The 25376-nt window shown below is 36.1% G+C and overlaps 4 protein-coding genes and 1 long non-coding RNA gene across 6 annotated transcripts; 3 read left to right on the top strand and 2 right to left on the bottom strand.

Moving 5' to 3' along the window:
• Positions 1-478: 478 nt before the first annotated feature.
• Positions 479-2846, bottom strand: LOC126625287 (uncharacterized). The gene is made up of 3 exons (XR_007624372.1): positions 2707-2846; positions 2142-2234; positions 479-885 (listed from the first exon to the last, which is right to left on the bottom strand). It is a non-coding gene; the product is annotated as an uncharacterized LOC126625287 (long non-coding RNA).
• An 8548-nt stretch (positions 2847-11394) lies between these two features.
• LOC126627506 (pentatricopeptide repeat-containing protein At1g32415, mitochondrial) lies at positions 11395-16196 on the bottom strand. The gene is made up of 4 exons (XM_050297082.1): positions 13426-16196; positions 13136-13215; positions 11840-12291; positions 11395-11753 (listed from the first exon to the last, which is right to left on the bottom strand). The coding sequence occupies exon 1, from the start codon at positions 15873-15875 to the stop codon at positions 13638-13640; it is 2238 nt and encodes a 745-aa protein (XP_050153039.1). The 5' UTR covers positions 15876-16196; the 3' UTR covers positions 11395-11753; positions 11840-12291; positions 13136-13215; positions 13426-13637.
• Positions 11627-13183, top strand: LOC126627507 (expansin-like B1). The gene is made up of 5 exons (XM_050297083.1): positions 11627-11774; positions 11867-11973; positions 12070-12251; positions 12367-12499; positions 12822-13183. Exons 1-5 carry the CDS (start codon positions 11627-11629, stop codon positions 13017-13019), a joined length of 768 nt encoding a protein of 255 aa, XP_050153040.1. The 3' UTR covers positions 13020-13183.
• A 700-nt stretch (positions 16197-16896) lies between the features above and the next one.
• On the top strand, positions 16897-19693 carry LOC126626086 (transcription factor MAMYB). The gene is made up of 2 exons (XM_050295284.1): positions 16897-17032; positions 18409-19693. The coding sequence occupies exon 2, from the start codon at positions 18508-18510 to the stop codon at positions 19456-19458; it is 951 nt and encodes a 316-aa protein (XP_050151241.1). The 5' UTR covers positions 16897-17032; positions 18409-18507; the 3' UTR covers positions 19459-19693.
• A 1465-nt stretch (positions 19694-21158) lies between these two features.
• On the top strand, positions 21159-24145 carry LOC126626087 (vacuolar protein sorting-associated protein 55 homolog). 2 transcript variants are annotated; one of them, XM_050295286.1, is made up of 5 exons: positions 21159-21557; positions 22323-22455; positions 22571-22610; positions 23473-23554; positions 23675-24145. In XM_050295286.1, exons 2-5 carry the CDS (start codon positions 22357-22359, stop codon positions 23868-23870), a joined length of 417 nt encoding a protein of 138 aa, XP_050151243.1. In that variant the 5' UTR covers positions 21159-21557; positions 22323-22356; the 3' UTR covers positions 23871-24145. The 2 variants fall into 2 exon arrangements, with proteins under 2 accessions (XP_050151243.1, XP_050151242.1); XM_050295285.1 differs by having other exon boundaries at positions 21169-21562.
• Positions 24146-25376: the final 1231 nt, after the last annotated feature.

Genomic DNA, 25376 nt, shown 5'->3' with positions numbered 1-25376 from the left:
GACGGGACGGAACAATTTTTTTTTTTGTTCTTCTTGCTGCTACTTATCTATGATATATTTTGTACACTATACTTGGATGTGTTCATATTTTGTACCGTGTATAACAGAAAACAAGAGACATGTATTTGTACTTTATGTTGCTCATATAATTAATTTAGTGGGATAATACGTCAATTAATTTTATGTGATTTAAAAAAATAATAGGGTGAGAGCATGCCATTGGCTTGGCACTTGGCACTTGGCACTTGGCACTTGGCACATGGCAGTGTAGCCGCAATATGTATATGGTTATGTATATGTGATGAATCACATATGAAGAGGTTGGTATAGTAGAACAACCGTTGATGCAATGGCCATTTTGGAATCTTTGACACAATCTGCTTTCATCTCTTCGTCATCACATTGAAATGCAAATTGTGTCAAACAATATGTATATTAGAAGTTGAGCTGTGAGACAATTGGATGCCTATGGCAATGGTTGTCATGCAAGGATGAAAAATATATACGTTTAATGATATTATCTTGCTAAAGCAATAAACATGAAATATCCAGAACTTAAACATGAAATATCCATAACTTAAACATGAAATCCCAAATTAAACATTTGTCCTGACTTTAGGGAAGAAAACAAAAAGATTACTAAAGTTCATATCATACTAAACCCCCTAATGCTCAGTTGCCATCCATAAACATTTTAATGAAATCTGCCTTGTGAGAGTCATCCAGGGTACACCAAATACCCGTCATATCAGTATCTTTGACTAACTTCATTGTAATTTTCAACACCTGATCATATGGGAGACCATGGCCTCAAGCTGAGATGGTAACTTGGCTTTCGCTTCTCTGAAAACCCTGACATTGTTTCACTAAAAGCTAACAAAAATTCTGCAAAAACCAAGGTCATTAAAAATTAATGCAAACAAAGAGATGCTGCAATGAAAACCCTCACATATTGTTTCTTATCTAGCCCAATACATTACTCGACTAACATAGGAGGTTAAGTTATACAGCAATATAACATACATGCCACTAACATGAAAATACATGAGATGATAAACAAAGGTATCATTACCAAAAAGTAGCAATTACAGTAGAATTAATAGTCAAAGGTAAGATATGCAAACAGGGAAGCGAGGAAATTCATAGATGCAAAATAGTGCTAACACTCACTCACAGGTTTGACATATAGTGCTAGCATGCCTAGATTGAGAAATAGAAACGAATACAGCAAGAGCTTAAACCAACTAAACTTTCACTGTAACTTGAGGAAGCCCCTTGAACATTGAACACACAAGGACTAAACATCAACTCTAGAGACCCTCTAGTACAGAGAAAATCGAGACAATTCAGCTTTTCACAAACGTACAACCAAAACTGGCAAAGAGTCCCAATGCCATTGCTTTCCTCCAGTCACAACATGAGCAAACCAGTTTTTGGCAATACTCAGCTCAAACCCGTCCCAGTTACGGCTAATACCCTAGATTCACCATTCAATTTCAACAACTCTTTTTTTTCACTTTTAATCAATAAATGTTCCCAAACAAGTAATAACTTTTTTCTTATCATCCAACTTCTACTCTGTAGTTTACCAGTGGCAGTATTTTCAACATGAATCAAATATTAAAGCTACTCATTACAATTACCTAAACAAGATGTCTTCCTAGGCCGTTATTTTAGCATTCCAATAGACAAAAATACAAAAAATTATCCAAGGGAAGAAGAGCATATAATGACAAAGAGAGGAAAATCCAACAGATGCAAAACAAATGCAGTTCAGTCTTGAAATCTCGAAAGATGCATTTGTCTGTGTCCATATTCAAGAACAAAGCTCCAAACTAAGAATGAAATCAAAACTCCCGACGTCAGACAGCCCCATGAACCAACAGAGGAAAATCCAACAGAGAACCAAACTAAGAATGAAATCAAAATTACTTCCAAAAAAATTAAAAAAGAATGAAATCAAAATTGTGGCATCAAACAGCCCCATGAACCAACAGAGGAAAATCCAATCCAACAAAGGAAAATCCAAAACAGGTAACCCAATCCAATCCAACAGAACCCAAAGACATCAGATTTATAGATTTCAGCACATAAAAATTGAAACTTGAACACTGAAAAAATGAATCCAGATAGAGAGATACCTATGAATGCAGTACTGCTCAATAGGGGGAGTGGAAGCATATAAACAGTGGCGGATCTTTGGTTGCATATGCAGTATTGGGCAGATCGAAGCACTACAAAATACAAAGAAATCAAAACAAGCAAATCAGAAAAGAATACAAAGAAATTAAAGCACTACAAAATACAAAGAAATTCAGCAGAATTAGGAACTGGGTGTTAATGAAATCGAAACAAACAAATCAGAAAAGAATAATAATGCAACTTCAAATTTACATCAAAATTAATTAAAGATAAGATTGAGTCAGTCAGTCCATGTGGTTTCCGACTGCGACCCTCCAAAAAATGGTATGAGGACTGAAAGCTATGGATCAAATCAAAAATTTGAAATTGAAATTAACCCAATTCAATTCGAGGATTGCAAAGAAAAACCCAGAAAGGGGATTCATAGAAAAGGCACCGGTGATTTGGAATTGCCGGGCATACGACTGACACCCAGCAAACACCAAACCAAGAGAGAAACAGAAAGTACTACAAAATACAAAGAAAGAGAGACCGAGAGGCTACACAATCACAATCAGATCGAACCTGGAACGGAAATGCAGAGCTGAAAGTTCACGGAGAGGCTACACGGAAGAGGATGAGGAGGAAGGTTGCGAAGGGGAGATGCAGGAGGATGAACAAGTTCACAGCGGCAGAGAGAAGAGAAAGATAGTTAGGGTTTGTTGTATGATTTAGAAGGTGTAAATATTGAAAAAGCTAAGGGGTATTTTTGTCTTGAATTTTATGATTTTTGTGTTCCACGGGACGGAAAAACCCGTTCCAGGGGGGAGAGGGGGAACCAAAATTTAGCCAATTTTCGTTCCGCGGGACACGCGTTCCACATAATTTTAGCGCACCAAACGTGGGACGAAACGCGTCCGTCCCACTCTGTTCCGTTCCATCCCGTGTACCAAACGCACCCTAAAAGAACACATCCCATACTACATGTATTGGATGGCGATTCACAAGGAGTGGTCCTAGTCAACAAGCTTTGACTTGGATCTCCAAGGGTAAGCATGACATCCTTGGTACTAGGTGCAGTAGCGAGAATGGATGCACAACTTCTACTTGCTCCATTAGCAGCTCGCTCATTTGCACGTAACTTTTTCTTCAATTCAGGGACTCTATGCTTTTTGAAAACAAGTGTCCTCAGTATGACAGGTTTGACCGCATAAAGTACATGTTAAATCATCTTTATTTTTCCGAGTAAAAGGACGGGAAGTTGTCAACGATGATGAAACATACGGCCGGCCAGTAGAGGATGGTCGAGACACCATGGCTACAGAATGTGTCAAGCTCCCTCCTTGGCTGCTGACACTACTTCCTCCCATCATCGTAGCATAACGTTGAGCTTCACGTCTAACAACAAAAAACACTTCCTTCACATATGGTAAGGGTTGAGTTCTCAAAATATCATTACATACCTTATCAAATACATCATCAAGTTCCGCCAAGAAGGCATTCACTTAGTCCAATTGAGCCTCATCTTGAAGTGTCTTCAAGTCAATAGCACACTTCATCTTAATCGGTCTTCTTTGATCCAGTTCTTGCCATATTGCTTTGAGATCGGCATAAGTCTGAGAAATATCATAACCATCATAATATGTCCAAGCAACTTCTTCCCATACTTCTTTAGCAGTATCTCATACTTCTTTAGTGGTATGAAGATGGATGAAAAACCCCAAGATGTTAGGATCCATGGAATTAATCAACCACCATTTCATAATTTCATTCCCAGTTTCCCAAGCTTCATACTCGGCACTTTCTTCCTTGGGTTCCTTGATACTCCCTGTCACGAACCCTTTCTTACCAAGCCCAGCGATATGCATCTCCAATACTTTGAACCAAAGAGGATAATTTGATCCATTGAGTTTCACAATATTTGGTACGTTTGAAGCATCATTATGTATCACTACAGGGCTCACAATCGAATTGTCGGTGGTCGTACATGAACCACCCTCCAATTTTCAACCGTGAGTTTTCTTCAATACTAGCCATCACGATAGTGGTAGCAGCAGAGGCACGGGATTTTCACCGCAGCAGCACACGGTGGAATTTTTTAGGGTTACAACTCAGCTCGGATGCCAAATAGAATTTTACGGCTTAATTTTCATGTATTTCATAATTCTAAATATAAGTATATACAATCCTTGTTACAAAAGGAAACAACAATAAAGAACACAACTATATCCTTCATAAAACATAACTCTAATAATTACAAAATATTTACTTTCCCTTTCTCCTAAATATTGACTCACGCCAATACGATTCTTGCCAAAAGTGAATTTGAACATCATTATTACTTAGCTCATTGTGAGGCTAGACCCACACCCTCCTCTTAGTGTAGATAATATGGTTTGTTCAAAAAAAAAAATCTCTTCTTTAATACAATTCCTCCCCAATTTAATTTCTCTCATTTTGATTGCAGTTTAATTAACGAGCCATGAATACTTCAATTTTTCTCTGAGAGTGGAGTTTGGTGGTAAAGCAGCAAAAGCCTAGCAGTCGTACACGTTTTCAGGTGAAATGGCATAAAACTGCGGCACGTGTTGAGGAAAAGAAACCCAATTTGGAAACGCCTCTTGCTCCACTAATTAAATGTTGTAAAAAGATATTTTATCATCATTTGGTCTGTGTATTATGGTCTATTAATATATTTAATATTATGTGTGATGAAAAAAAAAAAGTGTAAATTTTGTAAAGGAAAATAAAATATTATGTTTAAATTTTGTAAATGAACATAAAATATTATGATTGACTAATTCTGTAATTTAACTCACTTATTTATTTACATGCAAACTAGGCTTATCACGCTTTTATTCTGTGTTTTTAATTTTTCTTTTTTTATCTCGCATTACTTGATTATTTGAGAAACTCTCACTTTAGCTCCTCTGTTTTATAGGAAAAGGATTCGAGATCTCATCCGTTCATCGTATATCGTGCGATCAGAAATCATTTCAAAATTTAAAATTTAAAATTAAATATGAATAATACATAACGAAAACTGACCACACGATATACGATAAATGGATGAGATCACGGGATCCCTAAAAAAAAGGATCCGACAAGGATCATTTTCCTGTTTTATATAGTGTGACGAGAAAAACGAATTTTTTGTTTGCCGTAATTTTCACCCAGCGTCATGTTCTATATAATATGAGGCCAAAACACAAAAAATAAATAAATAAAACAAGAGCAAAAACTGCACCTATAGCGTCTGTTTGATATGATAGTAAGAGGTTGTGTTTATAACCATTTTTTTTTAATTTCAAAATAATGAAAGTGAAGATTAAAAATTGAAAACTAAAAAGTGAAACTACTTTTTTGAATTTTCGAAATTTGGTTTTCAGTTTTCAACTTTTATAAAAATTAAAATTAAAAATTAAAAACCAAAATGGTTATCAAATGTTATCTTAGATTTAATATTAGTTTCTTTATAGCAAATTAAGGTTTTGATTCGGCGGGGCGGGATCCAGCCTATTTCTGCTTGGATGACTTGATTAAGTTTCAATGTTTATGTTTCATGTTTCATATATAACCTAATCAACATCTTTGGTTAGGTATTGTGGTTCGAGATGAGGAAGGTAGCTTTGTCGCAGGGATGGCAAAAGGAGTTTTGAGAATGTTTTTACTCCTGTTGATGCGGATGCACCTGCGGTTGGAGAAGGATTGGATTTGGCGACGTCTAGGGGACTTCAAAACTTGACACTTGAGACTAATTCTCTCCGGATCCATCTCCAATCGAAAGTATAACCCTATCCAGAATTATAACCCTGCAAAAAAATTATTCTAAATGAACCGTGTCAGGCTATATTTATATACCACCTCCAATCGAAATGGGCTAAACATAGCCCCTCAATATTTTATTATTTTGTAGTTTGTTTTTTAACTTATTGGTATTGTTACATATTCTTTAAGTTTCATGTTGGTATTGTTACGTATTTTGTTAAATATTTTAATATTAATTGCATGTTAACAACTTAGACATTAAGAATGTGTTTGTTTCACCTTCTTAAATGGGGACTAGCTAGGATTATTATCCCATGTTTGATATGTTTGGGTTTTGAATGGGTGTAGACCTTTGTTATTGAAACTTCAATAATTCTCCAAGTTGCAGAGGAGCACCTACGTTCTTAAAGAAGAAAGGGCTATGCCCTTCTAATTTTCCATATATTCATTTTGATATTTTTAATAGAAAATAAATTAAAATATAACAATAATGTATTGTTAGTCCAGCTTCTCAGTATAACACTACTCCAAACGCTTCATTAAATTAGCTCAACTTAGTTTAGTCTAACCGAGTCTAGGTTAGTCCTTGAATCCAGTTCAGTCTGAAATTGTCCGGTGCAACAAACGCACCCTAAGAGAAGGGTGGGTATGAAAAGAGTGTATGACATGAATACAATGTGAAAAATTAGAATAAAATGAGGTAGTTTAGTATGTAAGGGTGAAAAAAAAAATGTGAAAATGGTGTAGAAATGCTATAGCTATTTGTGGAAAAGATGACCTAACTAATACCGTGTAATGTTCGAGTTGACTCTAATTATATATCCGCTGACATGAAAGTTTCAACACGACTTGTCATCCGTACCCTAGATGTCATGGTAGCTCCGGTTGTCAAACGCGAGTGCGATCTTCTTCTTTTTTGTTTTGTTTTTGTTTTGGTAAACTCGTATGTGCGAGTTAAGCTAAGCCCAGAAGATATGAATTTAGCTCATCAGCTCATGTAAGCTGTAAAGGGGTAGCTTATGATGCAAGTTATTCCCATCCTTAGCTCATCAGATTGAAACTTTTGCATGGTAGGGGGGGGGGTCCAAACCCTAAAATGGTTTCCATGTCATAGATGACATATATGGTTGATTGAGTTCTTTCCCCTCCTTTATTTAGTGGTTGTCTACGTCGGCATATACTGAAGGCCTATTCATAAACCTCTCCATGTCGACACGAAGAGATAGATGCTAAATCCATCGAACATAACTTCTTAAAAATAACAGACATCAAGAACGAACTGACAACTGACTCACGCAGCCACGTGGGCCCCTCATACCTGACACGCGCAGATAAGGCGTGAGGTCACCCATCTCCACTCTCACGTCACTCTCCCGTTTATTCTTTGTGTTATTATTTGTTTTTTATACCATCATTCCATGAACTTTTTATTTACTTACTGAGAGACCATCACTATTTTTAAAATATTAATTAAGAATTAGTCACTATTTAAAATATTTATTGACTATTTTAAAAATATTTATATTTATTGAGGAATAGTCACTATTTTATGAATCTCTACTAATTAATTAATGAAATCCTCTTTGTCAACCAAAAGATGGTGAAAAAACAACTTAATATTCTATCACACAAAAAAAAAGATGGGCAATAATGTAATTTCACAGGTTTAACTTTTACTTTTTTTTATTGAAGCCTCACATACAGATGATGTTAAAATATTTTTAATATGTAAAATAAAAAAAACCAAAAAAAAAAAAACAAAAACCTTCCACGTTCTCTCCCTCTCTCCTTCTCATTTTCTAAAAAATGTGTAGACAAACGTTAGTATTTATTAAGAAATAATCTCTATTTCTAAAATATTAATTGAGAAATAACTACTATTTTAAAATATTAATTGATAAACAATCACCATTTGTAAAATATTTGATATTACGGATTAATCAAACTTTATTAGGAACTGTTCTTAATTAATAAATTTCTAATAAACAATAATGAAGAGGATATAGTGATAGATTGTGAGAAAGTAAAATGTTGGTCCACACAAATCTTACCAAAGTTGACCAAGGGTTAACAGAGAGAGAGAGAGAGAGAGGGGAGAGGAATGAGAGAGAGAGAGAGAAAGAGAGTGAGAGGAGGGAGGAAGGAAGGAATTTGGGGAAAACAAAAACATGACGTCTCTTCCTAAAAAACAAAAAAACATGACGTGAAAGATGAGTGAAAAAAGAGAAAGAAGGTTGGGCGAACCGGTGAAAGATGAGAGGTAAAGGAATACGGGGAAAATTTAAAAAATGATGGTAAAGATGTGAAAAGAGAAGGAAAACTGTTATTTCATGTGAAAGAGGGCCCGCGTGTCAGTGCGCGTAGTGTGTGAGATGCGGCAATTTTTTTGTCTTAATCATTAAATAAAGTTGTTTGAATAATTTTGGTTAAAATTAAAGTTTTGAAATTATTTTTTATTAGGTTTTCTGTAATTTAAACAAGTATCGGAGTGGCAAAGTCAAGATTTAAAATAACGGGTCATGATTTCGATGAAAAAAAACTTCATCGGACCATTTCTTGTCAAGCACCTGGTGATTCCTTCCAACATATGTCGACAATATGAGAGGCTTGTCAGGCTGAAAATAGGAAATTGTAGAGTTATATTGAAGATTGTCAAGGGTTGTCAACATAGACATTTCATCGAACACTAAAGTGTGCACAGTAAAGTCGCACGCAAGAAGAGAGAAAAGGTAGATAGAGGAATGATAGAAAAGTATGGAAGAAAGAGGTTGTAATTTAGTGTTGCTAATTTTTATATTTTCTAGTTGTTTATAGGAGTCAAATACAAATACATAGACAAACATACATAGTGATGTTGAACTTGTTAGAGTCATGAGCACCCAATGACCCCATACTAGCTCCACCACCGATTTAAACTATGCTTATTTACGATAAAATCTCATTAAACTTAAACTCGAGTATCATTTAACCAATGAGCCTTATTGTGTCATGTTAACAATTTTAACAGATTTATTAATGGACTTTACTAGTAAGATGCAAAAGTGAGGAGTTAAGTTTTCGAAATTAAGTAACAAAAGTTTTAAGTTTCAGATTGAAGTGAAATTTCAAAGAGTATAGATATAGTTAAGCCATTAACCTACATATTCAAAGGAAAATCGTATTAGTACTAAGTACGATGGTAAGCCTAACAATGCAAGTCACATTGTCTTGCAACACACACACACACATATGTATAGGAATCCTTTAATAAGAGGGATCTCTATTTTTCAAAAAAAATGGGGACACCCTCTTAACCGTTAGATTGCCTTTAACGAAATTGTGTGGTTGAGATTGTGTGACCTGTGATTTAATCTCAACCACACAATTTCATTAAAAGGCAATCTAACGGTCAAGAAGGTGTCTTCATTTTTTTGGAAAATGGGGATCCCTCTTGTTAAAGGATCTGTGTGTGTGTGTGTGTGTAACACTTGAAATGGTATTCTCTTTACATTGGTACCACCATGCAACATTTAGATTGCCTTTAATGAAATTGTGAAGTTGAGATTGTGTGGTATGTGATTTAATCTCAACCACACAATTTCATTAAAAGACAATCTAACGGTCAAGAGGGTGTCCCCATTTTTTTGGAATATAGGGATCCCTCTTGTTAAAGGATCTGTGTGTGTGTGTATTTAACACTTGAAATGGTATTCTCTTTACATTGGTACCAGCATGCAATAAAATAAAAACATATCATATTAAGGATGATCAAGTTGGAAGAAGGGGCATGCTTGAAGTGGACTTCAAGGCAAAATGAAACCTTATTAAAAAGAGACTTACTATGCTTTAAACCGAAGTACAAATATATTACTACAACACTGTATCATTGTATACATCCAACTGCTGTATCTAATAATTACCATCAATTAAAATTAATACTATAAGTTGTACTTGTAAAAACACCTTTTCACTTTTGGGCCGGACCAGGATCCTCTTCGGATTCTCTATGTGGGGATCCGAATGATCAATCAATCGCAATCGTTCATCGTACATCGTGCGGTCAATTTTCGTTGGATACTGTTTATATTTAATTTTAAACAAAAATTAATTTTTAACCGTACGATATACGATGAATAGACACAATTGATTGATCATTTGGCTCCCCACAAATAGGATCCAAATGGGATCCTATTCCTTTTGGGCCATCTAAACCCAATAATTATGATTATACGAAGGCTTTTTAGCTAAAATGGTTTCTAAAATTGACATAACTCCTCATTTTGGTCCATGTGATTGTCTACCGTCAATCGTTTTAGCCCTTCTATGAAAAATCTCCGTTAAATTTAGGATATTTTGTCAAACCAACCCCTCCACTTGAATGGACGGTTTCTTCAATTTAACAGAGATTTTTCACAAAATAACCAAAAAATTGACAGTGAAAAATCTCAAGGACAACTTCTATTATTTTTTAATCTAAGAGACTAAAATGAAGAATTATTTCAATCGTAGGAACCATTTTAGCTAAAAAAAACTTATGTGAAGGAAGGGTGTTTCCTAAAACCTTCCCCATCCCCAAAAATTCACAGCCCATGTGCTCATATACATATATAACTAGCTCTTAGGTGGGAAAATTTGAGATACCTAACACATTACATACATAGGGTTTACTTATCTAGTGCAAAAGCCCCTAACTTTCTCTTGTATTTCCAACATAATTTCCAACCAAATCTCTTTACTGCGTATTCAAAAGTCTCAATATTCGATTCTGACTACTCTCTCCAGGGTTTAGTGAGGCCATTGTCAATTGCGACCCAACAAGTTGTGATAGAAACAAATATTTTTCATCATATAAATTAATGCTTATCCACAATATAGATAAATCTTTTACTATCACGCTCATTCTATTACTAATTCAAGTGTTATAATATCTGTGTAACATAGTTATGATTGATATTCATCGACTTCCAGTATAAACAAAGAAAATAACATGGTGAGTGCCTACCTACCTGATGGAGAAAATTGAATAGAGCACTCATTTGGATTTGGTTAAGTACTTGATAATTCACACTTGAATATTACAATTTAACAAATGACTGTTTTTTTATTAATTTAATCAATACCAAAAGAATTAGACAATAGGATATGAAATGATTACAATCACATCCCAAAGGTGAGAAACAAGTTTTCCACAATATTATTTTAAACCATGTAAATAATCTGGCTAGGAAGGTAGCCGACAAACCACAAGTAACAGAACTCCACTAATCATAATTCCGAAAAAAAAAATGGTAATAAGACTCTTTCAAAAGTGAGGCTCTCTTTAGACTCTTTATCACCTCATGTTTTTCGCACAATGTTTTATAGTGTTGACACATAACCGAGTGCAATAGCGTTCTAGGATTCATATAGCCAACCCTACTTAGTGGGAAAAGGCTTTGTTGTTATTGTTGTTATTGTTTTATAGTGTTGATGTTGGTATGAAAATTGACGTTAAACTGTGAGGTAACAGAAAGTCCACAGAGAGTCTTGCTTTGAGAGATTCTCCTTAGCGTTTCTATTATAAAAAAAAAAAAAGCAAAACAAATATTCTTGGGCAGAGCAGAATGTCAAAGTTAGTAAAGCTTACCAAATTTGAAGATGGCCTTTACAGTTTACTATAAATACCAGTAACCGTTTAGCTATAGCTTCGTGCAATATTGCAATACCACCTTTGCAATAATATTGATCATTAGCAAGCTCTCCTTTCACTATTTTGCTAATGGCTTTCTCTCTTGGGTCTCAAGTACTCTCCCTTCTCATTGTTTTGCTTTTACTGCAATCTCCGGGCGAGGCTGCAACGTGCAGTGACTGCTTCGTTCACTCTCGAGCAACTTATTATCCGAATTCTGAAGAACAAGGAACAGACGGTAAGAGACTTCTAATCAAAGAAAAAGAATGAGCAAAATCTTTTATGTTGCAGGCATATGCTTACTAGATATTTTCTTGTATCGAACTGCAGTTGGTGCATGTGGATTTGGTTCATTTGGAGCAACACTCAATGGCGGGGATGTCTCAGCTGCCTCTGACCTCTATCGCAGTGGCCTCGGATGCGGAGCTTGTTACCAGGTGAGCATGCACGATTCTAAGATGTGTGTGTGTGTGTGTGTGCAAGCGCGTGTTCAATATTTGTGATCATAATTAATTTTCTTGATGGTTCCCTAGGTGAGGTGCACCGACAGTGCCTATTGCTCAGACAAAGGAGTAACTGCAGTTATAACTGACCAAGGCTCGAGTGATGGCACAGACTTCATCCTGAGTAAGCGAGCGTTTGGCCGGATGGCTCAAACTACTGAAGCAGCTGCTTCTCTGCAGTCACTTGGTGTCATTGATATCGAGTACAGACGGTAATTAACAGCCTAAATCCTGAAAGCAACTTTGAGGAACCTGCATGATTTTGTGATAAATCTATATGACTCAAGTAGCTCCTCAATAATCTGTCCTCTTTTTCCAAACATGCAGTGTTTCATGCAGCTATCCAAACAAAAATATTACAATCAAGATCGATGAGCACAGCAACAATCCTTATTATTTGGCTTTTGTAATAGAGTACCAGCAAGGGAAGAAAGATATCACCGCTGTCCAGCTGTGTGAGGTGTGTGTGTGTGTGAATCAGGATCGGGTGACACATTTCTTTATCCATTCAATATATATAAACCAAACCAACTTGCCTTGCTCTTCGCAGGCACTGGCTTTTTCTTGAAATAAAATTACAAGATTTGATAGGTAGACAAATTAAATCATATGTTTGTTTATAGCTAATAAAACTCTTGTTCTTAATCATCAACCTAGTTTTAATTACTTGCTTTTATTATTAATTAATTATGTCACCTTCCTCATTACACATATAATTGAAATAATATATATATATATATATATATATTTATATTAACTTATATTTAAAAAAATTGCTGCAGACAACAAACTTTGTATGCATAGTAATGGACAGGAGTTTTGGAGCAGTTTGGACAACAACTTCAGCACCAATTGGACCCTTGCAAATAAGAATGTTATTCAGCGATGATGATGACGAGACTTGGGTTGTTCCTCTGAACACTATACCACAAGACTGGAAAGTTGGACAAACATATGACACTGGAGTTCAAGTTAACTGATCAGATCAGATCGGATTTTATTAATCCTGTTTAATTATCAATTTTTATTAGTTTCTTAAAATTTGTTTTGTTTTGCAAATTGGAAGAATGAATGTATACGAGACTAAATTCCTCACCTTTTAAGGTATTGGGTGACATAATTGGCTGCTCCAATATTCCTCAAAGTTCCCTCCTATGTGGATATTTGAACTTTTCCCTGCAAGAACAAAACTGTTCAAAAGGTGCTAACCAGATTTTGATACCATAAAAAATATGATCAGAATGTACGAGGTTTATCACGCTCTTAAGGAACATATAAACACTCCTCGGGATAAAAATTGATATTGGCATAGAGGCAGCAATTATTTTAAGTGTTCTTATGAATTCAAAAAGTAAAACAAACTACAGAAATTTTAATCAAACCAACCTGTTTAATCAAGTGAAGGAACCGCTGTCTGTCAAACATATTTCCGTTCACTCCATGTTCCTTTCCACTATTATATGCTTTCTTCCTTCCATTATTTTCAAACGGCATTTGGTATAATGAATTTGTGCGAGGATTTTCCTCACCATTCAGAGCAGGCATGTCATGAGTTTCCAGTGTAGGTTAAACTTTCTTGATATATTAGATGCATACATTTATGACTCACTAATAGTGCCAAATACAAGGGATAGCATCTCATCCACTTCGGGATGGAGTTTATCGCCTGAGAGGAAGACATTAACTTTCCCTTGCACCAGAATCCAACTGCATCCAGGAACCTTTCTCACTCCCTTGAATCCCATCTCCCTTCTCAGCTGTCTTTCCTCAATATGCTGACCATTTGCTGCATATATGTTGCAAAGCACCACATGGGCTGGTGCATTTAAAGGATCCAGCTCTAGGAAATTTTTGGCTGCATATCTAGCAACATCAGCATTCGTTTCACCAAATCCGCATATACCAAGCAATGCACCCCAAACAGTGCGATCTGGTTTGAAAGGAAGCCTTGAAACAAATTCTTCTGCTTCTTTTACTTTCCCAGCTCTTCCCAGAAGATTAATCATACAAATGTAATGCTCCAAAGCTGGTTGAATTGCATAAACATTGCTCATGGCATGGAAAAAATCGCACCCTCTCGGGACAAGCCCTGCATGGCTACATGCTGATAGGATGCCCAAAAAAGTGACCGAATTTGGTCGGATTTTAGATTTGACCATGGCTCCAAAGATCTTCAGAGTCTCATTTGCATGTCCGTGGTCTGAAAACCCCATAATCATGGAATTCCAAGAAATCAAATCCCGGAAACACATGTTTGAGAATGTACGGTAAGCGTCATCTAGCTCCCCACATTTGGCATACATGGAAATCAGTGCGTTGTTAATAAACAAGTCAAATTCGTACTGTGTTTTGATCAGCAGGCTGTGGAACTGTTTCCCAGAATCAAGATATGCCATTGCACCTGCAGCTCCAAGAAGAACTGAATATGTTGAACTGAGAGGCAAAACACCTTCTGACCTCATTTCTGAAAACAAATTGGTAGCTTCAGCAAAAAGCTCATTTTGGATGTGCCCCGAAATCATCACTGTCCATGCAATTGCATCCTTTTCTGGCATGATTTGAAACATATTACAAGCCTTTGATACTTGTCCAACACTAAAATACCCAGTTATCATAGACGTCCAAGAGATCTTGTCTCGGATGGGTGCATTGTCAAAGCAAATTTGAGCCTGTTCTAGCTGCCCAATCTGTATGTAACCGTTAATCATAGAATTACAAGACTGAGTGGTACAGTTACTTGAGTTCTTGATGAAAAGAAAGTACGCGGAATCCATGATACCAGAGGCCGAGTACATGTGAATGAGGCTCTTTGATAATCTGCCATCATAATCATCATGGTCCCAACCATTGACAAACAACTGAGCATGTAGTTGCTTGCCAAGATGAGGCAAACCAATACCCGCACAAGCATAAACAAGCGATATGAAGGTCTCTCCGTTTGGTTTTGTGTCGTAGTTCCCCTTCAGTTCAAGAAATAGCAATAGAGCTTCTTTATAGAAGCCATTCCAAGCAAAGCCACCAATCATGGCTGTCCAAGAAACAACATTCCTCTCAGGCGTTTTTTCAAAAAAAGAGTATCCCTCATCTACATGGCCAGACCGACAGTAACCGGATATCATGCTAGTCCAAGTAATCACATTCCTATCGAGCATCTCATCAAACAAAACTCTTGCTTCGTCCATTCTACAATTCTCAGCATACCCAGAAATCATAGCATTCCAAGAAACCACATTCTTCGTCGGCATTTGGTCAAAAACCTGCCTTGCTCCCTCCAAATCCCCATTCTTAATCAACCCAGCCATCATCGAATTCCAAGAAACAACATTCCTCTCTGGCATCGCATCAAACAACTGCCTTGCCTCGTCAATCCTCCCCGCATCCGCAAACCCACAGAGCATTGAAGTCCAGGAAACAACATTTCTCTCTGGCATCTCATAAAAGAATCGCCAGCCCTCATTCAACCTCCCAGATTGCACATACCCAGACAGCATTGCATTGTAAGAAACAATGTTCTTCTCAGGCATGATATCAAAGAGCATCCGTGCCTCATCGACCCAGCCACTCCTCGAGTATTTCGTGAGCAAACAAGTCCAGTGAACAACGCGGCCATGGCTGCTTCTCTCAGGCAATTTCTCAAGCAGCTTACGTGCGTCTTGGCACCGACCTTGAGAAAGACAGTGAAGAAGCTGGGAATCGTCGGGAGTGAGTTTAGCATAATGGGTTCTCGAAAATGGAATCTGGGTTTTATAACATCGGCAAAAGAAATTGCCGGAGCCAATTCTGATTAAGTTTTCTGACAGACCAAAACGGAAGGGCTTATAAAATGAGGCGCGCATCAACCTTCAGAAAAAATAACAGTATGTTAAAAAGAAATCCCAAATACCTTATGTATCCCCTATCCGCCGGTAGACTTTTCAATGTCACGTATTATTATACAAATAATGTGATATATGTATTTAAAAATTAAAATTTCTTATTATTTATATAAAAAATTTCTTCCTGTTCTGATCATGATGAAAAAAATTTCCTATCTGCGCGCAAATTTTGTAAAGGGATAGGTAATTTTAAAGCGCAGATGATGGCGGCTAACTAGAAACTTGACGACAAATCAAAGAAAAGTTGGGGAAAATTCGGAGAAGATGGGAGAGTGTATGCCAAGAGGTATAGGTTTAGAGAAAAAAGCATTGGTATCTTAGAGCATCTCCGAGATAGATATTAAAATATAAATATCAAAAGTTTATTTAATAGTTGATGTGACATCAAAAAGCTTATGTGTTATTGATATAGCAGTTGAAACTTGTTTTTACTTGCAAATTTAATTATGTGGCATTCTACTCAGAATTCGACATATCATTTAAAGATGGTCTTAAAAACATTTGATAACCATTTTGTTATTATTTTATTTTTTAATTTAATGCTAAAATTTTATTTGGTAACTGTTTTTTTTAAAAGAAGCTAAAAACTAAAATATAAAAACTACTTTCTTGAGTTTTCAAATTTTGGTTTTCAATTTCATTTTGTTCTTAAAGCTAAAAGTAGTTTTCATTTCGTTTTTAGTTTTTAATTTGAATTTTGGTTGAAAATTTTGAAAATTGAAATCTTATTTAGTAATTGTTTTCAATTTTCAAACTAAAAGGTAAAATCTCAATTCTAAGTTTTGAAAACTCAAAAAAATAATTTTCAGTATTTTTGAAGACTAACTAAACAAGATTTAAAAAAGCGAAATGGCTATTAATTTTTTATTTTTTTGAGAAAGAAATGGTTATTAAAATTTAAAAGGTTTATTAATTTTTTTTTCCAAATTAAAAGGTTTATTAATTAATTAAACTAAAACCTGAAACGACGTAGTGTCGATGGTTTATGTTTGTTGCTGGATCTACTAAAATACACGTCTCTCAAATCTCAATCTTGTCGGTTCCGTTCCCAAACAGACTCCAAATTTCATTACTGCAGGCTCCAGCCGCATCTCTCCTCCTCCGATTCTTGGGTTCCGGTATGAATCCCTAAATTTATTGACCTCTCTGCTTCCATTTTCTCTGATTCTTCTGCTAATCCAATTGATGAATATATAAAATATTACATTTTTTTAATTATTAATTGTTTAACAATTCTACTGTTAAACTCATTGATTGGATTGGATTGGATTGCATGTCCTAGTTTTGAATTTTATCATCTGATCTCTCAATTAATCCTGGCAGTATTTAAACGTTTGTGTTTTTTTCGATGGAGGGACTTGTAGACGTCCTGTAGAATCAATGCCGTTTTTCCTACTCAAAAAATGGATTAGTTTTCATATATGTAGTATATAGTATATAGTATATCGTATATGTACATGGATGCATTGTATCATTGTATGTGTTAGTTTTGAGTTCCCTTATGTTTTGTTCTAGTATATGGTATAAGGTGAAAAACGAGATTGAAATACTACGAAAAGGTCTTAGGTATTACAAATTAACGTTATGCTCACAAGTTTATCTTTTTGTGACATTCAATATTTTCGTTTAGAAGTCCTTTTAAATTGATTGAAAGCGTTTTTTATGGAGTGTTTTTGGGTTATAAAAGCACTTGAGGTGCATTTTGGAAGAAGCACTAGTTATGTGCTTCTTGCATAAAGCATCTAAGTGCTTTTCCAGAATTCACTTACATTTTTATTAGGTTTAACATGATTGTAAGTCTATAGAGTGACGAGTGAGTTGAGTTCCAATTTGGCCCATGCAGTTTCAATTACAGCTAATTTCTCCGGATCGTTCTTCATTTGATTCTCTATCCCTTTGATGTGCCCAAAAGTTACTTTGTGGATTCGAAGTGTGATGATAATTGAAGTTGAAGTTGAAGTTGGATTGTTACCATATACTAGGAAGTAGGAACAGTAAAAACAGTGAGCAGGCTATCAAAATTTCATTAAACGAGAGGAAAGGGAGATGTTCACAAGTTGAAGTCGATTGGCTTAAAACTTTAGCAAGTGAAAGTTTGTAGTTTGTTTCCTTTTTGTTTACTTGCTTGACTAATGTAGTGGGTGTTTAGTTATTTACAATAGTTTTTTCTAAAAAAAAAATGAAAGGGGATCAGCAAGTGGCTTCGCTGCAGCAGTCAATCCTTGCAGGGGCCGTGAAGGTTCACAGAGGTATTTTAGCCTTCCCTGACTACCATCGTGTGATTCACCAGTGCCAGGCATCGAACCCATTATGGCGCTCATAATTGTTGGGTGGCTTTTTATGTCTAATCTGTTTGGCATAAGGGCATTTTGTTTATGTTGAAAATATCAGTTTTTCAGATTGCTTTGTTCTTTTGGATAATCGTTTAGAGAATCTTTAATTTACATCTCAGGCTGGACATGATTGATATGTACCTTCCTATTTTACCTTTCAGTGATGCTGCCAAAACGAAGCCTTGACCTTCAGAAGAACCACAAGGACTAGTAGTATATATAAGGGCTGTGTCTAAAGCTTTTAGCTTCGAGATCCGAAAATGGAGTTTTTGGATGAGGACGCAAGGCCTAGGTTCCTCTTCCAATCCAAAGCAGTAGCTTCTTCTGCCGCAGACCCGCAACCCCATTACAAGAATCTCAGCAAACCATTCATTTTCTTTACCATCTTGATCTCGTTTCTATTACTGGGTCTCGCCTTCTTCCTCCAATCCGAACCCTACCAATCTCTTCTTATATGGGCCGCTCTCGCCCTCCTCATTGGCCCCTTCGCTCCTGCACCTGTCACTGGTGGTGACATTCGGGTTGGTCATGGCCCAATCGTCGACTTCCCAGAAATTGCAACCCAAGTAGAGGATGAATCAAAGAAGAGGGTTTCTCAGAAGAGATCAAAACCACGTCGATTTGATGAATTGGGTGCAGATTCAACGCCCGTGCCCGAAACAATTAGTGGGTCTGTGAGAGAAAAGAAAAAGAGTGAGGCTTCCGAAGGTAATGGTAATGGATCAGTGGTTTTTGGTGAAGAGACGGAGTGGGTTGAGGAGGATGTTGAGTTCTTGAAGAAACTGCTTTTGAAGCACCCGGTGGGGACACTGAGACGGTGGGAGGTTATCACCGAATCCTTTCAAGGAAAGCATAAGGTGGAGAGTGTGATAAAAAGGGCCAAAGAATTGGGAGAGAAGAAAGTGAGTGATGCAGATTCGTATGCAGAGTTTCTGAAGAAGCGTAAGCCCAATGACAAGAAAACTGAAAGTGGGAATCAAGAGTTGGGTGATGAGTCGGTGGCGGAAAATGGTGAAGTGAAGAAAGAGAGTTGGTCTTCTACTGAAGACATTGCATTGCTGAATGCCTTGAAGGCATTTCCAAAGGAAGTGTCAATGAGGTGGGAGAAGATTGCAGCTGCTGTGCCTGGGAAGTCGAAGGCTGCTTGTATGAAGAGAGTTGCTGAGTTGAAGAAGGGCTTTCGGAGCGCCAAGGCTTCTAACGAAGAGTAGACGAAGTTTGTCTGATCAAATTTTGAATCGGATCTGCATTTGCATTGAGGAGGTAATTTTGATGATTCATTGTTTTGTTTGAATTGAAATTGAGAATTGTTGCCTATGTTTGATCCGTAGGCAATTTCATATCATAGTTCCATTGGAGTTTGGCGATTGTCCACCCTTACAAACATGCTGTAACTCATACCTCTAAGTTATTTATGGTTTGATATACAGAAGTAATATTCATGTACGGATGTGATATATTTTAGTTTTATTTCTAATGATGTTTTTCTGCACTTGTAAATGAGATATCTCAAAATCGACTACCACGAATGACGAATATAGGTGACTGAGATCATCACCTCAAATCAAACTAAGCTAACATTTTACATGGGATCCGCATGATGTCAATCACACGGTTACTACCATTCCATCATGAATCATGGTGTGCTAACTCGTACTACCTCGTTCATATGACTAATTTTTAGGTGTGCTTTGAAGCACCATATACATTAGGAAGCACCATATACATTAGGGAGAAGGGAGTGAGTTTAGCCTGACAATGGTCTAACAATAATATGATTCAAATTCGCCTTTAGGGAGAATGAACTTAAGACCTCTCACTTACAAGTGAAGAGAAATACCACTAGACCAAGTGAAGAGGAAGACCTCTCACTTAATACCGTAGTATTAAGTGACAACTGTATCTTCTACTTATATTCCATCGTACCATATTATTATCATACCAATTTTGTGTCAAATGATAATGGTATGATAATTGTACCGAACCGAAGAAAGAAATAGACAATATTGTCTTAAGAAATAAATAATGTACAACCCCACTATAGACGGTATTTCAAACAAGTAACATAATATCACGTGATAGTATCGTATTATTGATTTAAAACGGTAAATAAACTACCTTATGTGTGATTTTATAATATTAATTTGCAAAAGAAATGAACAAATAAATAAGGGGTCTGTTTGGTATCTAACTTGAGAACGAAACTCAAAGTTTAATTTTTTCTAAAAACAAATGTTTTGATTTAAAATTTTTTAATTCAAAACCTTGTTTGGTATGCATTTTCTCAAAACTAATCCAAACAGAAAAAGTCAAGTGCCCAGCCCAAGCAATTACCCGACCACCGCATCCCTCACTTCCCTAGTGGCGACTCCTTTGGCTATTTACCAACTCCTTACTCCAAACTCACGTTGACAGAGGCTAATCACGTTGGTGGTCTCAAACCTGAGATCCAACAACCGTAGGGAAGATGTGGTGGCTATGGTGGATGCAAGTGAGAAGAGATAAGATTGAAGAGGCAACAAAGAAGATAGTATTGAAGAGGCAGGAAAGATCGATTTGTCTTGACCGGAGGCAGAATGATAGAGGTGGTGGCTATGGTGGATATAAGCGGGAAGGGATTGGAAAGACAACAGAGAAAAGAGGATTGAAGAGGGAAGAGGTAAGGGAGTACATCGAACGGGAGAGAGGAGAGAGAGGGAGAGAGAGACGGGAGTGAAAATCCATAAAATAAAATGTCTAAAAACACACTTTTTGTGTTTTCATCCAATAGTCATTGTTTACAGATATTTTTGAGTTATGGTTTTAAGAATTATATTCAAATCCACTACCAAATAAAAATTTTAAATTTGTAACTCAAAACTTATTTTTAAGTTAAAAACATCGAATCCAAATCAACTACTAAACAGGCCCCAAACAACTCCAAACTCCCAAGTTTACAATTCACACTGCTTGATTTGATGCGCAACTGTAACGAAAAAACCTATTCAGGGAAAGGTGCAGGGGTGTGTTCCTATTGATTTGCAAAAATTAAAAATAACTAAAATGAATGGATAGAGAAAAAGGAGGAAAGGGGAGAGAGGTTAGGTGAAAATTGGGATCACGTGCCGGGATCAATTCAAGACTTGTTGTTGAGGTCCGATTCCAGAATTCTGAATTGTGGAGGCCCGATCCGTTTCCTGTTCGGGTAATCTTTCTTTATTGAGCTCAGCTGTTGACTGCGGACGGACTCCGAATCACCAACCGACCGTTTTCGCCGGCAGTGTGGTCGGAATCGGATGGCTGAGCTCGATTGATTTGATTGAAGTAACAAGTAAGGTAAATTCTTCAACCTTCCTTGGTGATTGCATTTTTGTTGAAGAATTGTCATTAATTATGGATAATGGATATTTTAGGATCAATTTGGGATTTAAGTGGATGGAATGATACCTTAGTGGGAGTTGGAACCCTAACCCTGCTCTGATGATAGACATTTACGAACAGATTAGATTGGTTTTATATTTTTACTTATTAATTTGGGGTTTCTATCTTTTTGTGTTTGATTTGAGGATGAGGGTTCCATTTCCAAATTTCCAATCCTATGAATTGCTGTAAGAAAGTCTCTGTTTTTCCTACATGCATTGCATTGTTCCCAACTTCAAAACACTGAGATGTCTAGTTCCGAATCCTTAGCTGCGCAGTAGTGTATTTGTATATCGTGGTCATGGATTCGTTGATTGTGCACACGGAGCATAATGCATTGACACATGAACCAACACTTTGTGTATGTGTATGTGTGAAATAGGCACTCGACGCAGTTTTAGCTGTAGTTTCTGCGGAATGGTTAATCTGTATTGTAGACTTTGCAATGATTTTCAATTGTACAACACTTTTTGTAAGTAATACACTAGGGAAGTAATAAGTCATGATAGTTGTGAAAGAAATCACAAGCAAGAGAAATAACATCGCCCCACACATGTGCCTATATGCCATGCTTCAGGGTGGTTCCGTGGTTCACTCTATGCTTATGGACTAACATTCAGAGATTGAAGTTGATGTATGGGGAATGAGCATATATTTAAGCACATCATGATTTCAGGTGGTCCCCATCTGCACGCTAAGGCAAGTACTTGATGGCAGACTTACCAGGCTATATGCGTGCCTGCTTGCATACTGGAAAACTTGCCGCCCTGGCAATTTTGGTCTCTGGAGGGATTGTATTGCAAATTTTGGTGGGTAGTGCTTCTTATTGTCAGTTACGCTCAATTCATATGTAATTAGTAAGCTTTTCTCTGTTGTAAGTTGACAGTCATGCTAGGTTCTCATCTATCGCGTTTTTCGATGCAGGCGTGTGCTTTGTACAATAATTGGTGGCCAATGCTAACTGGTAGGTTCTGAACTGTTGTTTTCCTTCGTAAGCTTGCTATGTGATGCCTTTTCTTTTGGCCAAATAAGCTGTTATGTTATGCTACGTGTTAATGTGCTTATAAGATGATAGGTATGCCAGTACTCATAAAGATTTCAATTTTTGATTATCTAGCTCCTTTAAGAAAGAATCTTTAAGGGTAATGATATTCTATTCCCTTTATTTTAATTCCCATAACTCAAATGAATAAATAGATCTGAATACGTTTTACTTTTTGCTTTCTTTTTTGTCAAAGTTTCTTGTATCTCTTTGCTTCATTGTTTCAGAATTATTTTCATATTTGTCTTTGACGTGATTAGAAACAAGAGCCTTTGAGCCTTCGGTCAGGTGGTAAAAGGATAGTGATATGGTTTGATGGTGACTTTAAATGACATCTAGGATCTAGCAACATGTACGAATATAGGTTCAGGAATAAATCAGGATTGGATATCTCTGCTGTCCTGTATTTATGGTATTGGTTTTGGTGATATTCCGCACCCCCCCCCCCCCCCCCGTAATGCTTATGTTTGATTGATGGTTAAAGGTGATTAGTAATTCTTCTATACAGGTGAATGCTTTCACTAGAAATAATTGCTTTCCAATAACTAAAATGTGCGGATAATGGAATTCCACGATCATATCGTCCCCTTATTTGCTGGTATCAAAGTCTCTGTTATATTGCCATCATTGGCGTGTTCAACTTAACATTTTTTAATTATCAAAACAAGATAAATATTACATTTTTAAGGAATCTTCCCTCGAGAGAACATCCTCTATGTAGGTTTCAATGATTTGCATGAAAACATGCATGCTGATGGTGTGGTCATCTCACGATGTTTTGCAGTAATAATGTATGTGCTCCTTCCCATGCCATTGCTGTTCTTTGTGGGATCCGATTCTTCTATATTTTCACATTCTGAAAATGGGTTTGTCTTTCTCCCCTGAACTTGCTTACTGAAATAACTATTCGTTTAAAGTCTAAAGCTGCATCAACATTATTTGTGTTCTTACTCCCTTCGCTTATTAAATACTGTATGATGAAACAGCTGGGTAAATGCAACCAAGTTCTTGACCGGAGCTTCAGCTATTGGAAGCATTGCAATCCCTGCTATCTTAAAACACGCTGGTGTAATTGGTTGGGGGGCCCTGGCTATGGAGCTCTCATCCTTTTTCGTATTTGTACTGGCAATAATGTGTTACATTCGGACAAGTGATGATGATGACAGCTACAGTTCGATCTGAGGTATGCCTCTCCTGCAGTCCTGCCAGATTTCTGTAAAGACGTGTTATTTTCCCATAGGATGTATCTATTTCTTGGTGAGCATTGCCTCCAATATCAGCTTGTTATATATTCCAAAACTGCTTTCCCCTTTACGTTTTTTCCTGTTTGAGTGTAATTATTTATCCATGTAATTGAGTGTGTATTGTGTTTAATACGTTTTAACATCTCATCGTATCGATTCACATCGGAATTGTGTATCCTTGTACTTCTGGTGTAGTTGATGGTTTGGTCGTCACATCATGGTCTCCGTTGTTAAGAAGTGTCTAAAAGGGTAAATAATATCATTGTTTAAAATTAATGAGATTATTACAGGAATTAAAAATATTGTAAGGGCTCAACTCCGCTTTTTTTTAAAGCTGTTTTTAAAAGCAACTTACATGCTACTTTTAAAAGGCTATTGCTTTTAAACTACGCAATATATTTTATTTTTACCAAATACTTTTTTACTGTTTAACTTTAAAGCGAAGCAGTTTTTTGTGGAAAAAAAAAACAATACCAAATTGGGCCTACGTCAACTCACATATGTGGAATAACTTAAAGGACTAAAGATAAACTTGAACATGAATCTAACTCAAATATCAAGAGAACAACTTACTTGAAACAAATTTATCATTCTCATAATTGTGTCTATCTACTAATATATTAACAAATAGAGACCGTATAATAATCATTTTATTTTCAGTTTCAGATTTTTGTTTTTACTTTTTTTTTTTTAATTATTTGGTAACTACTTTTAATTTAAAAAAAAATGAAATATAAAAAAGTGAAAATACAAAGCTAAATTTTGAAACTTAAGAATGTAGTTTTCTATTTAAAAAAATAAAATAAAAATTAAAAGTAGTTCCCAAACGAGTTTTGAATTTTAGTTTCTAAAAAAAAGTGATAAAAATGAAAATTGAAAACGAAATGGTTATCAAAACGACCTCAGAGAAACAGACTGGAACATGATGCGGCCATGGACTTGTTTTATGTACATACATAGTCCAAAAAAGTAAAAAACACCGAAACTAAAAAATTTGATTGAAAACTGAATTGAAACTAAAAACACAAACCGAACTGAAATATATCAGTTCAGTTTCAGTTTTGATAGTTCAAACATCAAACTGAACCAAATATAAATCAATATTTTTTTTATATATATTTATGTTGTGTATTCATTTTTCAAAGTCCACCTTGAAGTTAAATATTAGTCTAATTTCAATTCAAAGTTAGATAAACTCAACTTTAAGCCAATTATGTTTTAAACAAATGATAATATTTGCATTAAGGGGGAGGGATAGGTTAAGCCTCGCTAGTAATAATGTGATTCAAATTTACATTCGACAAAAATAACTTAAACCTCTCACTAATAAGTAAAGAGGAAAGCCTTATTTCTTATATATTTTCGCTTCATTTTCTCTCTATTTTAGCTTAAAAATAAAAAGATTTTTTTTACAAAAACCAAAGTGGACTGAAAGCCGAACTTA

Source organism: Malus sylvestris, chromosome 6 (genome assembly GCF_916048215.2).
Source record: "Malus sylvestris chromosome 6, drMalSylv7.2, whole genome shotgun sequence".
Lineage (NCBI taxonomy): Eukaryota > Viridiplantae > Streptophyta > Magnoliopsida > Rosales > Rosaceae > Malus > Malus sylvestris.
This window is presented reverse-complemented; position numbering and strand designations above follow the sequence as displayed.